Source organism: Syngnathus typhle, linkage group LG4, assembly GCF_033458585.1.
Source record: "Syngnathus typhle isolate RoL2023-S1 ecotype Sweden linkage group LG4, RoL_Styp_1.0, whole genome shotgun sequence".
NCBI classification, from domain to species: domain Eukaryota; kingdom Metazoa; phylum Chordata; class Actinopteri; order Syngnathiformes; family Syngnathidae; genus Syngnathus; species Syngnathus typhle.
Genome location: NC_083741.1, coordinates 20,138,000 through 20,154,978, shown reverse-complemented (window position 1 = coordinate 20,154,978; position 16,979 = coordinate 20,138,000). Strand labels below are relative to the sequence as shown.

The window sequence follows — 16,979 nt, the reverse complement described above, 5'->3', positions numbered from 1 at the left end:
TCAAAGAGGCAGCGCGCGTCCGTCCGTCCAGTGGAGCTTTAATCGTTCACTTTCACTCGTACACTCGCACTCATCCCGAGCAGGACACCGTACGCTCGCTACTGCCTACCCCGAAAATGGCACCTCCTATCCCGGGTACTTCGGGAGCATTCGCCTGCACGACGCGTCGGTGACGTTGGAACCCAAGGTAGAACCCCGAACTTTTGTGAATTCCTTTTTTAAACTTGCATTTTTGTGTAAAGTATGACACGTTTTGAAAGACTTCTCTCCTCTTTTTGTCATCTTTTATCTTGTCAAGATTTGAGTGCCCTCACGCCGTTTGACGCGTTCTTGCGTAAACGTGAGTCACTTTAGCGTGAATTCATAGAAAAAGAGAAACAATTGAAAAAGGCTTTATATTCTACTTTTAAAGGCTCCTGTGTCAATTGAACGACTTAAAGGGGAATTTCCACTTGATTGGCGTTCTTTGTGGTTTGTCACTACGCGTCTGACTGGCAGGTGCTGAGTGACTTTCCGGATTGTTTTGTATTTGAAAAGATGCGGTAACGAGAGAAAAATGTGAAGAACAAACTATTTATAAACTTAATTCGTCATCAAAAAACATTTGAAAAGACATGGCTGATCCTGTTCAGTTTTTCTTTTCTTGAATACATTTAACGCGTTCTTGTTGCTTTTGATATTACACAGCTCGCAATTATGACAACTCTAATGTAATCTGTGTACCTTTCAGTATTCTAATCCCCAGTCTCCATTTTGCTGCAAAGCCCCTGTTTCTTATCGCCCTCAGTCTCATCGAGTAAAATTGTTATGTCATGATAACATTCGAGGCTGGAAATGACAAAAAATAAGCATGCATGCCACCTCGGTATGCTTCCGCCCTTAGTCTCCTGTGGAATAGCATGTAAGAATACACTAAGTATTCATGCTGCCCTCAATCTCTTCTTGGATAAAATGTTAGTATCATTGAAACATTTGTAGATGAGATCAATTTTCTCACATCATCTTAAATAAAAAGCTGCATTTTAAGGTTTGAGGAAATCCGGCTGAAAAATCACAAACTTAACACATGTGGCAACGTTAGCTCTGTATTCGTACTCCGCAGTCTCCACTTTGCTGCACCAGCTGAGGATCTCGCTGCACCTTGAATAAGATGCCCAAGTCTTGATCGCATTTGAGTGTTACACGACTTAGAAATAATGTCTCGTATTATCCTCCACAGTGTCCACTTTTCCACAGTGCTCCATTTTCTCGCGTTGAGCTTGTGCAGGTGTACCTAATGATGCGTCCGACGAGAATATGAAACCCCCAGTGCAGTTTGATTGTAAACTGCTTCCTTCCTTCCTTCTTCATACGCTCACACGATTTCTGCTGCGATAACTTGTCGGTTGCCAAACGCCTCTCTTGCAAGCGCATGGTTCCTCTTCTTCTCTTCTTCTCATCTGATTCTGCATGACTTGTGATGATCCCATAAATGCCAAGTGTTTGGGGCATAAACAAATGAGACCCTTGATAAATAATTTCCAAACTTATTTTTCCCAATTATAACGTGACCAATAACCCGTGCAACTCAACTAGAAAATAGAAGTACTGTATAACGAAGAGGGGAAGAAATCAGCAAAGTTGCATAAATGTGCACACCCTTACAACTGGGAATTTGGCTGTGTTCAGAATCATATTCAATCTCTTGCTGTATTGAAAACAGCACAAACCTACCGCTGAATAAAGTTCGGCGGTTCTACCAGACCCATTTCCTACATTACTAGGTCAATTTCTTCTGCGTTATGGCGATTGCCAAAGTTTTCATCTTTGCCTACATTAGTGCCCTTTTGTGGCAGCCTCACAAAAAAAAATGCTTTAGATTGAAGGAATGGTATACATGCTACATTTTGCGCTTTGTAAATAATTGATTAGCCTCGTTAGGATAAGCGGTTCAGAAAACGGATGGATGTTTTGAGTGCGTGTCTCCACTCTAACACATTCCGTGGCCCTTAGTGCATCTGAAGGCAGATTAGGTAATAATGACACAGTGGGCGAGGGAAAGGTCTCCCGGGGAAACTGCAATAGCAAAGGCCTTCGCCTTATGGTGAGTGGAGAGCCTTTCCTAATGGCACTTGATTGCAGCACTTCGGCAAATAGATGTTACAGGCAGCATGCGGCCTTCTATCCAGCTGCCATCGAGGCTTTTGAACGCGCTATGGCGTCATCATAGTAGGACCGGAACCATCTATGCGTACAGATGAATTATTTTTTTTTCTGGCAATTTTTAAAAAAATCTTTTTTATAGGGTTTCTGAGAAATTGTACCAGCCAGTGTGTCAGTAAAGTGGACGGGTAATTGTGTAATGGAGGAATAAAAGAATAGTTAGAACAATGGACCAGGACTTTTTTTATTTATTTTTGCCAACCAGGAAAGATTTCTCAGTCCAGGCTGCAAAGTTAGATAATCGCTCCAAAAGATGTATTTGCTTTTTCTTTTTTGTGATACGGCGACAGAAAAATTCCAGTGACGGCAATCTGGAAAAAAAAAAATATATAAGCATTGGCTTTATGATGTTTGATCACCCTTTGAATTTGCTTTTATAATTGGCAAGTCTTTTATTCACCTTTCCACCATTCAGTAAAAAAAAAAAATATATACTTTTCAAGAAACAAACATAACCTTCCTTCCAACTTTCTATATTGAACCTTGACACCTTTTTACTTGTACAGAAAGAGCCGGAAGCGCGCACTACAAGCCAACGCGGGCCTCCTGTGGATTTTGTGTTTGAGTAGCACAGGCAGTGCAGATGTGTGGGTGTCTCGTTCTTCCTCACTCTCTCTCTCTCTCTAGCGCTCCACTTTTTGACTATTTTTTCCGCTTACTTTGGCTCAAGGACGTTATGTAATGTCGGTGAGAGGCTCATCTGCACCAGGGCCAGCTTCACATAGCTGGAAAAGGACGCCAAAATGGACGGCCACCATCACTTGTGCTTTCTGCAGGGTGCAATCGGTCGTCCTTTTCACAAAGAAATCCTCTAGTATATTAAAAAAATGGAAAGAATAATGGTTTTAAGTGTGAAGCAAAACAGTTCTTGCAGCCTGGGAAATTGAAAAGTGGAGTAAGTAGTTGTCAATAATAAATATGCACTTTCAGAGATCACAAAATTAATGTCGAAAAGTTAAAAAATGTAATTAAAAAATCCATTAATTGTACCGTTTTGCAGAATAATGTAAAATAAAGTGAAGAGATAATTCATAGAAAATGTAAAATCAATGCAATTCTCTCATCCAAAAATGTAGTGGAAATTTTTCCAAAATTAGAATTGAATTTTTAAATATTTCTTAAATGTAAGCATTTTACCAAAGTTTCACATAAGAGAAAACATCTGCCACTCTTGAAAAATATGAAATAATGAAAACAAATGTCAAATAAAAATCTTCTAATCAATTCCCACTGATAATATCAAATTCATAATGCGTCAGACATAGAGTTGTTGCAAAACAGGATCTCGTTTTCCACCGGCCATGTTGTTCACGTTAGTCGACACAAAGACGCCACGCTGTTCTTGCAACCATTGCATTTGCAGACCTTGGAAAAAAAAATCTCTTTCGGATGCTTTTCAGCATCGCTTTGTTGTCTTTTTCAATCGGCCCGCTGATTGTATTGAGCCGCTTAATGAGTGATTAGCCTCTCTGTTGGTACAAAACATTTCATTTGTAAAGACTGGAGTGGATGTAAAACGGGGACTCACGGACCGCGAACAACAATAGTGTCATTAAATCTCGGCAGATTTCAAGAACATTCCAGTACGTGCTGCGTATTAGAAGCTAGTCGGCTAATGCTAACCACTGAAAATCTATTTACCTGTTGACTATGATATTAAAGTGGTTTGGGCAAGCGCTGCAACTTTTACGGCAATTATGTGCTTTACACATCTCAACCGGTTTAAACCGGTTGAACTGAGAACTTTGCAATCTCATTTATTACCAGTTGACCTCCTGTGTTCCTGACAAAAATGGAGACTCTTGCTTTTCATTCAACCTGCGTAGCTCGAAGGCCCTAACTGTGCGCTGGCTTCAGGTTCCTTCCAAGCCGTCCTTGCAACGTGAATGGGGAAATGAGTCACGGTTGCCAAGGAAGTGAGAGCGCGTGCGGTCGACTGTTGGCCTTGAATGTCACCATCGGTAGAGCTCGTTAACTCTGCCGCGTGAAAATGGAAAGATAACCCCCCAAAAAAAAGGCAATTATTTGGTTCGTTCAAATACATGCGAGTGGAGTCAGATTTTGTTCCTATTCCGTTTTTTTTTTCTACCCTTTAAATCGGAGACACATAAAATCAGATGGACACAAAATATCCATCGTAACAGTAGGAACAAAAAAAAAAATGGTTTGAGGTAGCCATTTAGGGTGAATTCCAAGATTCGTGTTTTGAAAAATTCCAACGTTATCGAAACAAAGCAAGTCGTATGCTCGTCATTCATCATCTAAAAGCGCCGTTTACAGTTCAAAGGTCATTTTTGTGAGTGTCCCTCTCCATTTAATGAAGCTTGTTACGACAGTCTTCTCAGAACAGCTCGTTTTTGGACTGCGGTGCTTGAACTTGGCTTCAGGCTGCAAATTGTCGGCCGCAAAAACCTCTGGAAGGCTTACGGCGGCGTCCAGACATTCCTAACTGTTGGACTGTTCAAACAACTTCCACCTTCCTACACATTCCTTGGCTCTTGACGGCAAAACATAGAAGGTGGCCTTTTAAAAGACGGTGTAACACGATCCCGGCCACAAGCTGTAAGCTTGGACAGAACCTCCATTGAAAGTCCGCTGTAGTACGAAATTAAGAAAAAAAAAAAAAGGCTCCGTCTGGTACAGGAATACACCTCGGCGGCCATTTTAGTGAAGACAAGGATGCTATTATATGGGAATCCTTTGGCTCCGCCCCCCTCTCCAGTCAGCCATAACTCCCAGGAGTCATTTGAGGTAATGAGATCCGTCTGTTCCGCTGACTCCATGGCTCCTGCACAGATGACGGAATCCATACAGTGGGCTTTTCTTCCCCCCCCCCCCCCCCCCCTTTTTAATTTTTTTTTTTTTACTGTTTAAGCAACTCCTTTGCTACAACAATGAATCGGAATAATCGGTTCATACAGCATTTATCTACTCCATTACTTTTTCAACATTTTTTTTTCTTAATTCAAAACAAATTACACACTCCTCCTTTGCTGATCTTGTGATTTGATTCTTTTTGGAATAAGTGTGCAAAGAACTATCAAAAGTGCATCAGTAGCGCGGGTTCTTAAGAGGTTCCGTTCAATTTAAGCAGCTGTTATCAGATGAGCACGCTCATGTGTCACGGAGAATCCGCTCTTAAAATATTTACGACAATTTAATCCACCGTGCACGCATGCTATCGCTTCTTTGTCGCTAAACTAATTTACACGTATCTCCTGAGCTGTCCATTGTGATAGGACGTGATGGAATCTAGTCTATTTCAAACAAGCCTATTTTGTGGTCCATCTCATTTCCCAAACTCGTTTCACCTTGAGATGGCCCAAAATAGCTGTATTAGCAGGACCGGGCGTTACCTTTTGCACAGAAGGAAGCTTTTGGTCTGATCCGAGTCTGATCTCCTAAAAATAATATTTATAAGTCGATAGAAATGGCTTAACGATGACAGGTGAAAACATTCTGAAGTTCCATGTTGATTAAATGGATGTGACTGAATACAAATGGAGGCTCCGATTTTGTTCAAACAGCTGCATGCGCCAAATGGACTTTAATAAAATGGCGACTCATTTGTTTAGGTAATCGCTCTGTGCCATCATCACTATCAGGAGTATTACTCTAATCAAATTATCACACGCACACACACACACCCTCACGCACACACAAAGTCTGTAAACAGAATGGTCATCTGTCATATTTCTCCCGTAATCCATATTATATAAGCAGGACATTTTGATTATTATTATTTGCTCCATTTTTTTGACATTTTATTTCGTCCACTGATTGTACCCATTTGAACTTCACAAAATTTAGGCCATTTATGAAACTGCCATCTTGTGTCATCCGCCCAAATTCTCCCATTTTTCATGATTTCACATTTTCCATGGCAACATTCCCAAATTGACACGGACTCCTTCTTTTTACCTCTTTCCACATTTCTGGATCATTTCTAACCATTCCAACTAACCCATTATACAGTAGGACCATTAATTCCACCACATTTCAGTCATCACCATTCACACGCACTTTCCACAGAAATTCCATTCTGTAATATTTTTTTCAACACCTCACCATGCCGCCCAAACATCCTGTTGCTAGGTAGACTTCAAGATGCATTTATTTTTCATCACTTAAGCCACAGGCTGTGGGACAGTTTGTCACACTCTGGACACGAAGATGTTTTTTTTTGTTTTTGTGGGAACAGACCGAAATGGACATATCAAGAGAACATTGCTGAGTCGGCGTCTGAAATAACAAGTGTGATATCAACCGCTGCTTAGCTTTGTTATGATGACTCACTGCTGACAAAGCTTCAGTCGCCACTTTCATGCCACCACATGTCACCATTTTTTTTTTTTTTTTTTAAACAAAACAACCATTGACATTTTTAACTTTTCTTTCAAAAACAAAACAAGTGACAGGCACAGTATCTTGAAAATGCTGCAGTTTTTTTTTTTTTTTTTGTAGAGTATCGCTACTAACTACACTTCAGTCTTCTTAATAGCAAGTTTGATTTAAATCTGACTAGTTATGTAACTAGAGTCCGCCACCTCTATTGGATCTCGTCTGGCAGTGGCTTCATTCCAAGTTGAAGCAAAGTCTCGTCACGAAGTGATCCAATCCGTCTTTCCCCGAGAACCCACGCCCTCTCCTTCCTCAGAGTCTCCTGAAGCCGCCGTCCACATTCTCTGCAGGCGTCGAGTTGCGCCGCCTTGTCCGCCAGCTCTTTCTCCAGTCTCTTCTGGTTTTGCCTGGATTTGATCTGGAAAAGTTTGAGATCTTTGACGAGGTGGTCCCTTTGGCGCTTCCGTCGGGCTGCCGCCCGCCACATCTCCTCCGCCAAACACTTGGCCGCTTCCTCCCGCCGCAGCTTCCCCTCCGTCTTGGCGTCGTTCTTCTCGGCCTGGAGCTGATTGGTCAGATACTCAACCTGCTCCCACAGGGGCTTGTTGTCCTTCTGCTTTCGCTCCACCTCAAGCAATAGCTCCCGTACCCTCTGGCCCTGGAGCTCCATCCTTAGGCTTACCATCCAAATCTGGTCTTTCAGGCCATTCACCTGCTTCACTAGAGTACCGAAAAACACGTGGACCACTAACTGCTTTGCCATCCCATAGAGTAGGAGCGTGCTTTTCCAAAGGCTGGAAAGAAAGGCCATCTTTTATTTGAATACTTTCCAGGAAGGTTTGATAGTTGTGTAAAGGCTTAGAAGCCGTTCTTTAGGAACTTTGTGAGGTCATAGAATGACAAAATGTCACCGTGGCAACAACGTGGGGGGGGGGGTAGGCAATACTTCTCGAAGAGCCCTCAAGGCCTTCGATTACATTTGATTATTATCGTGATGACCGTGCAGTGCAAATTCACTTTTGATGTACCGTATTTTCCGGACTATAAGGCGCACCTAAAAACCTAAAATTTTCCCAAAAGCCGACAGTGCGCCTTATATTCCGGTGCGCCTTATATATGGACCAAATTCCAAAATTTAAACTGGCCCGAATCATTGTGTCATGAAATCAATCATAAGTGGCCCGAAGACTATGAATCAGGAATCAAAAAGACTATGGATCATTATTTTGTGATTATAAAGTAATTTGTTGCATCTGAAGTTGGAATAAAAAAGATAAAATGGAGAATGATTTGATTTGGATTAAAAATCTGACATGATGCATTAATGGTGCGCCTTATAGTCTGGTGCGCCTTATATAAGGACAAAGTTTTAAAATGGACCATTCATTTAAGGTGCGCCTTATAGTCCAGTGCGCTTTATAATCTGGAAAATACGGTAATTTGAGTTTCCAAAGTGCTAAAATGATAGCAAGTTTGTCGCCTTTGTGAAAATACCATTTAGCCTATTGACGAGTTCTTTGGAAGAGTCTTGTACAATTGGCACCAAATCAAAAACATGCTTTTTGTATCAGTCATTCATTCCCTTGCCACACTTTATAATTTGTCCTTGGCTTGTTAAGTCGAGTAGCGTCACAAGCGATGCTTCAAGCAGTTTGTTTTGCGAGCGCACAAGTGTTTTTCACTTCCAAACAGCATTGGAGAAGGAAATGACCCCGACTTGATTCAATCAGGGCGATTTCAATATCCGATTTGTCTCTCGGCTGATACGTTTAGAATCCATTCTATAGGTCTTAAAATCGATCATTTCTTCTTTGACTCAACAACTTAAGGCTAACTTGGCTCTAGTTTGAAGCAAAGTCTGAAGGATTTTTCTGTTATCTATTATTAATATTATGATGATGATGATGCGTACAGCATTTGAAATCGACACTGATACAGCATCACACTAATGTTGTTTGTGGTTCAGCATCAAATGAGGCTAATTTAATACCAGTACACATGGCAGGGAGATAGCAGCATGGGGCAAGGACAAGGGGCCTAATCGAATCTACCCGTTGCATTGCGGCACTTCCATCAGTCATCTGCTGATGGAGATTCATTAGGTAGCCTGGGAAGCTAAACCCGAAAGTAAAATCTAACCCGCGTGGTCAAAGCTGCCATTTTGTGTCAACTGGGTCCGCTGGGAAACACGGTGTACTTTTACTTGGCACGTCTGCTTCACACTTCTTGGCCTTTCTGTTTGGTAACTCATTCACTCCCATTGACGGCTATAGACGTCAAATTTCTGTTTGAACTGGGCTGTCACTGAATGAGTTAAAAAGAAACAAAAACAGGAAAACTGTGTCTGTCCAGTTTCCCCCCCCCCCCCTCCAAAAAAAGACAAAACTATTAATGTTGAACTTTCCATAAATGAAAAGCGGCTCTCCGTTTTGGTATTTCGATACCTAAAGGTTGCCTGAAAAATAATTGTGGTTTCTTGTGTACTGTTGTGGCCTTCACTAGAAAATCCAACGGCACCAAATCACATGGGCACTAAAAGACGTGAGAGGTCGGAGGCATTTGTTGACAATGGCCTTTTTTAACGACGTGGTGTCGAGCCCTTTTGAAGGTAGCTCAGCGCAGGCTGAGAAATGCGTCTCTTGGCTTTCCTTCCCAGAGGTCACCTTTTGTCCCTTATTGAATGCCAACACAAAGAGATGCTATAAAATCACCAATGTGCTTTTAGCCAAAGCGGTCGGTGCCTCCAGTTTAAAAACAAAAAAGCCGAGCTGAGATTTGGCGAAAGACTTCGCCACGTTGTGTCTGCATCAATTGCAGAAAAAGGAAAATCTGCTCAGTGAACAAACGATAACTGATCGGCCTTTGTTTCCATGGTGGTCATTCCAAGTACCGTATTTTCCGGACTATAAGGCGCACCTAAAACCCTAAAATTTTCGCAAAAAACAACAGTGCGCCTTATAGTCCGGTGCGCCTTTATAAATGGACCAAATTCCTAAATTTAAACTGGCCCAAAGCATTGTATCATGAAATCAATCATAAGTGGCCCGCTGAAGACTATGAATCATGACTCAAAAGGACTATGGATCATTATTTTATGATTATAAATTAATTTGTTGCGTCTGAAGTTGAAATAAAAAAGATAAAATGGAGAATGAATTGTATTGGATTAAAAATCTGACATGATGCATTAATGGTGCGCCTTATAGTCCATATACACTACCTCTCGCTCTCGTTGATCTCTCTCGCTCTCTTTTTTTACGACTAATGAAGCAGCAGACAACAAGCGCTTGCTGACTTTCTTTGGCTTTGTCTCCAGGGTTGGGTGACGCCAGTCGACAAGGCTACGACACAATGAAAAAACCCAACTTGCTCATTCATCCCCTCTCAGTCAGTACGTTTTAGGCCCTTGCTGTGTTTTTTTTTTTTTTATTCATTTATTTTTTACAAAAGGTAACATTAGTCTGTAACAGAACCTGTCCTTGTTTTTTAGTCTCTCTAGTTGATATTTTGGGGGCTTTGTTCTCCACTGTGATTCAATTAGTGACATGTACACAACTGATGACGAATTACAGTACACTTAATATCCACTTGTAACAATCTGGTTGAAACCACTTCCCCAAAATTCCAGGGAACCAATGACTTCTGTACATTCAATTCAAAATATATTTCCTCATTGACGCCTGACCTGACCAACGTTCCCGTGGATGGCATCGTAAACACACGCCTGGCCTATTTCCTCAGTATTCTATGGTGACATTTACAATAAAACAGTCCCTTTTAAAATACATTAAACTTGACATTTAGTGGGTGAGTGATTCCTGCAGTGTAAATAGCAGGACGCCTATTTCATACTAGATAGTCCTCAAAAATGAGCCACATCAATGCTGTCTCAAAACATTTATTTGCCTTTTTTATGCAGAACACAGCAAAGACCGAACATATTGTACCCCCTAACTGCGCGCGTTCGTACAGCAGCATGGCGTCCCGCAATCAAGCGCTCCGTAATGACAACCCGCTTCATCCCCGCCGACTAAAACGTAGTCATTCTCGTACCCCGCTAGATTGTTCCACTACATGATCCCTCCATCTCTCTTTTTATGGCTCGTAGCATCTGTTGCTATGCGAAGGACAAACATGTCTTACACTTATGAGCAGCTGGCGGAAATGAGTTTTCTATTGACAGTGGCGCAAAGTCCACCTCGGTGAGCTAGCAAGCTGCTTGCCTCGCTCTTAAAACAAGGCTTAATTGTTTGGAAATGTATAGCTGGAGAGGCACAATTGCCAAATAGCTAGCTTGCACTTTGGGGTAGCGACAGTTTGTGTACGATTGGTCATTGTGAGTCACATGACCCTTGCGTTTTGTTTGACATTCTTGATTGTCACCAAAGTCCCTCGATCAATCCGTGTTACTAGAAAGCTAGGCTTTATTCCCGTTAGCTTTAAACCCATTAGTCATTCACTCGTCCATGGAGCGAAGTCACGGCGGGCACATTGGCGGGAATACCGTATTTTCCGGACTATAAGGCGCACCGGACTATAAGGGGCACCTTCAATGAATGGCCCTTTTTAAAACTTTGTCCTTATATAAGGCGCACCGGACTATAAGGCGCACCATTAATGCAGCATGTCAGATTTTTAATCCAAATCAAATCATTCTCCATTTCATCTCTTATATTTCAACTTCAGACGCAACAAATGACTTTATAATCACAAAATAATGATCCATAGTCTTTTTGATTCATGATTCATAGTCTTCAGCGGGCCACTTATGATTGATTTCATCACACAATGCTTCGGGCCAGTTTAAATTTAAGAATTTGGTCCATATATAAGGCGCACTGGACTATAAGGCGCACTGTCAGCTTTTGAGAAAATTTTAGGTTTTTAGGTGCGCCTTATAGTCCGGGAAATACGGTACATCAGAATGTCAAAAGTCACGTTCTATGTGGTCATCATTAGCGTTGATAACTTTTTGTCTTTGTCAGGTCAGCCGTGGGTAACGGAAAGTCGTGTGCGTTTTGAGATCCTATAGTATGTCATTCCGTTCCAGCACAGTACGTTGTTTGTGGATTGCCACACCTGGATTGCCACATGCGTGTCCGAAACAAGTCAAAAATGAAATAAAACCAAAGTTCATCAGACAAAATGTAAAAATATGATACCCTCCTCAAATCTTTGGCTCAAAATCAATCCCGACTTTATTTCTTCCCTCCAGGTCCAAACGACTGTGCTTCATCAGCAGCATGAAGCCGCCAACCTTGTCGCCGTGTCGTGACCCCCGATCCTGGCGTTGATGACCTCTTGTGATGCCCTCTGTTTTCCCTCTCCTCCCTCCTGTGCGTCTCGGACCCCCCGAGCCGCTCTCATTACTCCCGAGAGCCGTAGCTGGCAGCGTATGAAGGATCGGGCAACATCGGACATAGCAAAGAAGAATTAAGAACGTTCACCATGCCAAGGACAAACGTCACCAAAGTACCATGAGCTAACAAGAGCCAGCAACTTTTTTTAATTATTTTTTTTGGGGGAGGAAATATCAATCTTTTCAAACCGCGGTAGGCCATGCCGGCCAAAGGGAAGTATTTGTTAAATGACCAGGAGCTAAAGAACGAGGCCCTGTACCGCAAGTTCTCGTGCATCAGCCAGTACCAGCCGCTGGTGCTCCTGCTGGGCCTTTCCATGCTCTCCTGCGGGCTCCTCCTGGTCCTCTTCTTCTCCCTCGGAATGGTAAATCTGAATCACAATGAGAAAAGATGGAAAAGAATATAGTTAAAAGAAAAATATATGTCAATAATATGTCTGCTTATTTTTCCTATAGGGCCTCATTTGCTAAGCTCCCAAATAGTGGTTCCTAAACTGGATGTTCACTCTTTTAAATAAAATTAAAGCTTAAATGAGATGCAGTTGTACCCCTATCAAATACACACACTAAATTACGCAATGGAAATTTGGAGAATTGCGCAACGTTAATAAAAATAGCTTGGGGCCTTTCTTGTGGCTTCATGTTCATCCATCCATTCATTCATTAAGCTACAACGATTGCATTTTTTTTTCTTCCCCTGCCTTGGAAAGTCTCACAGCGCGACGTCAAGAGCAGCCAGTGATGTGAGGCCCTTTTTTTTTTTAAAAAAGGTTGCCATGGAAACCAGAAAGCTCCAAATACCATGTGTTGATGGCCTTCCCCAAGCAAAGCTTTATCACCGCAGACTTGAAGCTGTCTCTTTGAATCTCCTTTTTTAACCGGACAAAATATTTGTCTTCTCCCCGAAGTAAAACACAAATAGTTTTCACTGGCTTATGACAATTATTTTGTGACTTAATCATTTAAATCACTTCCATCATTATTTTATTTTGCACTGAAGTAGGATAGACCTACACAAGCTATTTATTTGCATCTGTACGTTTATTTTGGGATTCAAAGCTACTTTTGACATCATTTGGATGAGTAAATAATTGATAGCTGGAAAAATAAATCAAGTCTAAATAATAAATCCATTTTATTTTTTAAAAGTTTATATTTTCCAATTTGGCAGACCACCAGCAATACCGCCAGGGACCTCTAGAGGGGCGCGGACCACAGGTTGACAACCCCTGTGGCTTAAAACGACAAAGCTCATTTGCTACCTGCGACAGTGACATTTAATTTCTAAAATATTCTCCATTGGGAAGATGTATTAGTAGCTTGTTTGGTTATTATATTACATTTTTTTTTCATCAATTGAATGGATCTTTACATCCTCCAAGCCATTAGGAGTCTAATCGTGTGCTCCATTATTGATTGTGCAACCACGCTGATGGCTGAGTGCTCTTACATAAGAATGTCTGCAACTATCTTGATTGTTCTCCTGCTTTCAAGGTATTTATTCATCTGTGAACTTGATTTTTCAGAGCGCCCGGGAGCACTGGGCTTTTGTGAGCGTGGTGAGCAGCGCCTTGGGCATCTTCTTAGCCGTCTTTGTGCTGGTGTGCACCGAAATGCTATCCCAACGTTGGCGCCGTCCGCTGGGCCTGCTGGTGTGGGCCACGCACCTCGCCATGGGCTTTACCTTCATCTTCAGCGGGCCTGTCGTCCTACCGTGGGACCAGGTGAAAATTCCATGAGAAGAATTTTGACATTGTTGCAAGAAAGCTCTTTACTGAGGTTGCCCACAAATAAAAGTTGGAATTTCGCAATAGGTGCCGTTCTTCCTGTTCATCATCTTCACCGTATACACCATGCTGCCGTTCCCGTGGTGGTACGCGGTGGCGCTGGGCGTGGTCTCCTCGCTCTCCCACATCTTGGCACTCACCCTTCGCCTCACCGTGTACAGCGACGTTCCCACGCCTTACCTCGCCAACCAGGTGAACAATACGTGATCTTTTTTTTTTTTTTTTTTTTTTAGCATATCAACTAAAACGTCACACAAATGCAACAATTGTTTTTGTGCATTTGTGTGTAGCTGCTGTCCAATGCGGTGGTGTTCCTTTGTGGTAGCGTGGTGGGAGCCTTCCACAAGGTTCTCATGGAGAAAACCCTCAGGCAGACTTTTCAGGATACGTTACGATGCCTGAGCATGCGCATGAAGCTGGAGATCGAGAAGCGACAACAGGTTCGGTTTTTGTTTTTTTAATCCTATCTGTTTCCTCGTCGGGTGCAAAATGGATTCCCAAATTTATAATGATGATTGATACAAATAAATTCAATTAAATAAAAAAAAGAAAATATATAACAGTAAAAATAAACTGTAATAATAATGTATTATTATTAATTTTTAATTATATTCATTGTTCATTTCTATTTATTATTTTATGAATAATTAATTCTGAACTTGTGATTGAAGTTGTGCCTTCATGAGTTTTTTTTTTTTTTTATGTATCTTTACAAGCACGTGGGGATTCCAATAATTTTGTTCCATATAATCAAACACAATATTTCTCCTTTTTATAGATGTTACAGCTTTCCATTCATCTCGCTGAGCAAACACGGCAAGCAAACATGACAGCGTATAAATAAAGAGCATTGTTGTCTCTATGCTCCTCTTCATTTTCATCGCCGTTTACTTTGATCACCGGGAAAATCCATCCCTGGCCGGCCCCCAGTTGACCTCGCTTCAGGATGTTTATGCCCGGTCGGCGCTAATGAAATTTTTCTGCCTCCGCTGGAGTCTTCTTTTGAAATATTTCCCTATTTTTGCCAACAACACTATTACCACATTGTGTGTTTGTGTGTGGGTGGGTGGGTGTCTGTCTTTTGAGTGGGAGACGATACGGTGTGTGCGTGCCTGCGAATCAGAAACACACACACATCTCTTTGGCATAAATGTACCTTCAGCTCAGAAGAAAAAAATATTTGCGAAAATGTACAGTATGGTGAAGATTTTTTTTTTTTAGGAGAACCTACTGCAGTCTGTGCTGCCGGTCTACATCTCCATGAAGATGAAGCTGGCCATCATGGAGCGCTTGCAGGACTGCAAAGATAAGGAGGAGCAACAGCGGCTGGTGAAAGACAACAACTTCCACAGCCTCTACGTCAAACGTCACGAAAACGTCAGGTACCAATCGCGAGATAAACCGTTGACGCGGCGCTTTTTCTGAACACACAATTGGAGATTGGGGATTTCCATCCATTTACGAAAACCAAGTCCCTTCTCCAAAGATGACTTCTCTACTCTGCTTCATTCATGAAAAAGCACAATTAGGATTCACTGGTCCATTCATTTTCTGTATTTTTTTATTTTTCCATTAGGAAATGAGTTACTGCCTTCCTTTATGTTCAGCCGCTTGATTGATCACCGTTCAAAGAACGCACTCAGTCCTCTGTGTACATTTGTGACAATGTTTATGAGTGTGGGTGACAGACATTGTGCGTCTGTGTTTGCTACGGTTTCTCGCCGGATGTGTGTGCCGCAAAGGCATCAATCTCGAGCGAAAGGTCGTAACCCTGACCCCGAGCCTTATAATTATCCGGTGAAAGCAGTCGTCGTGGCTTTTGTGCCGTTGGTTGAGTCTCATCTACAAGCACCTGGCTTGTTTTGTCCAAGTCATTCTGAGAGGTGATGTTTTTTTTTTTTTTTCTTTTTTTGTGACTTCAATATATCGACTGTATACTTTAGAATACTGTACAGTTGAGTCAAACATTTTCTCATAGGAAAAAATGGAATGAAGTCATTGCGGTGTTGAACTGTCACCGTGGTAACATGATTGTTTGACTTTTTTTTTTGTTTCACGGAAAGTATTCACAGTGCTTCGCTCTGTCTACATTTTATGTTACTGCCTCATCCCAAAGTCTAATAAATCTCCTTTTTTTTTAAGATGTTAGCGTCTTTAATAATAACATATTCTTCCTTGCAGTATTCTCTACGCCGACATTGTGGGCTTCACTCGATTGGCCAGCGATTGTTCCCCCAAGGAACTCGTCGTCATGCTCAACGAACTGTTTGGAAAGTTTGACCAAATCGCCAAGGTCAGATCTTTGTATTATTAGCAACGTCACATGTCATTTTTATCATGTAATGCAAGCATGTGGGAGGGGTGAAAATATTGAAAAGAAATTCGGTCTAAATTTCATATTTTGACTTATTGCGGATCATGTCGGAAAATGTTCTTTGTCCACTTTTTTTTTTTTTCCAGGAAAACGAGTGCATGAGAATCAAGATTCTGGGAGACTGCTATTATTGTGTATCAGGCCTACCGGTGTCTCTGCCCAAACACGCCAAGAACTGTGTGAAAATGGGCCTGGACATGTGTGAAGCCATTAAGTGAGTCATTCAAATACTCAAGTGACTCCATTAATACACATCGGATTATTTTAATAATATGGTGATGATTTTGTGGATTAATTGAGGAATTAAAATACTTTAAATTGCCATTCCTTTTTTCAAAACCAAATTTATAGTGCCAAAAATGAAAATAAAATAATGAGGATTCATTGAGTGTCAAAAATAATTATCGATTCATTTGATAATCGATTAGTTGATCGGATTAATCCTCTGGAGTATTATTTGTGTTTGTAGCCTTGTGGTTTTATTTGCGGCAGGCAGGTACGAGAAGCCACCGGCGTGGACATCAACATGCGAGTGGGCGTGCACTCGGGCAACGTGCTGTGCGGCGTGATCGGCCTGCGCAAGTGGCAGTTTGACGTGTGGTCACATGACGTGACGCTAGCCAATCACATGGAGTCGGGAGGCCTTCCCGGGTAAGCGCTGCGACTGACACACGGTCCTGTAGATGCGTGTCGACTTTTTTTTTTTTGTAGCATCATTTGCTAAATTATGGCCCAAACTGGCGACAAAAAAAAAAAAAGCAAACGTCATCGTGGTCATTATAGACGTGTTCACATCACCGAGGCGACTCTGAAGCACTTGAACAAGGCGTACGAAGTGGAGGAAGGCGACGGGCAGCTTCGAGATCAATACCTCAAGGAGCTCAACGTCAGAACCTACCTTGTTATTGACCCTCGG

At 41.8% G+C, this 16,979-nt stretch overlaps 1 protein-coding gene across 1 annotated transcript in view; it reads left to right on the top strand.

Annotated features, from left to right (window-relative positions):
• The first annotated feature begins 6 nt into the window (after positions 1-6).
• The window catches only part of adcy7 (adenylate cyclase 7), a 24,111-nt gene continuing 7,138 nt past the window's right edge, over positions 7-16,979 (top strand). Inside the window, exons 1-10 of the mRNA XM_061276004.1 lie at positions 7-187; positions 11,759-12,267; positions 13,429-13,626; positions 13,717-13,881; positions 13,980-14,129; positions 14,911-15,071; positions 15,871-15,982; positions 16,150-16,277; positions 16,556-16,714; positions 16,847-16,979. Of these exons, the coding sequence (XP_061131988.1) occupies positions 12,103-12,267; positions 13,429-13,626; positions 13,717-13,881; positions 13,980-14,129; positions 14,911-15,071; positions 15,871-15,982; positions 16,150-16,277; positions 16,556-16,714; positions 16,847-16,979 (1,371 nt within the window). The 5' untranslated portion in view covers positions 7-187; positions 11,759-12,102. The remainder of the gene's footprint in view (positions 188-11,758; positions 12,268-13,428; positions 13,627-13,716; positions 13,882-13,979; positions 14,130-14,910; positions 15,072-15,870; positions 15,983-16,149; positions 16,278-16,555; positions 16,715-16,846) is intronic.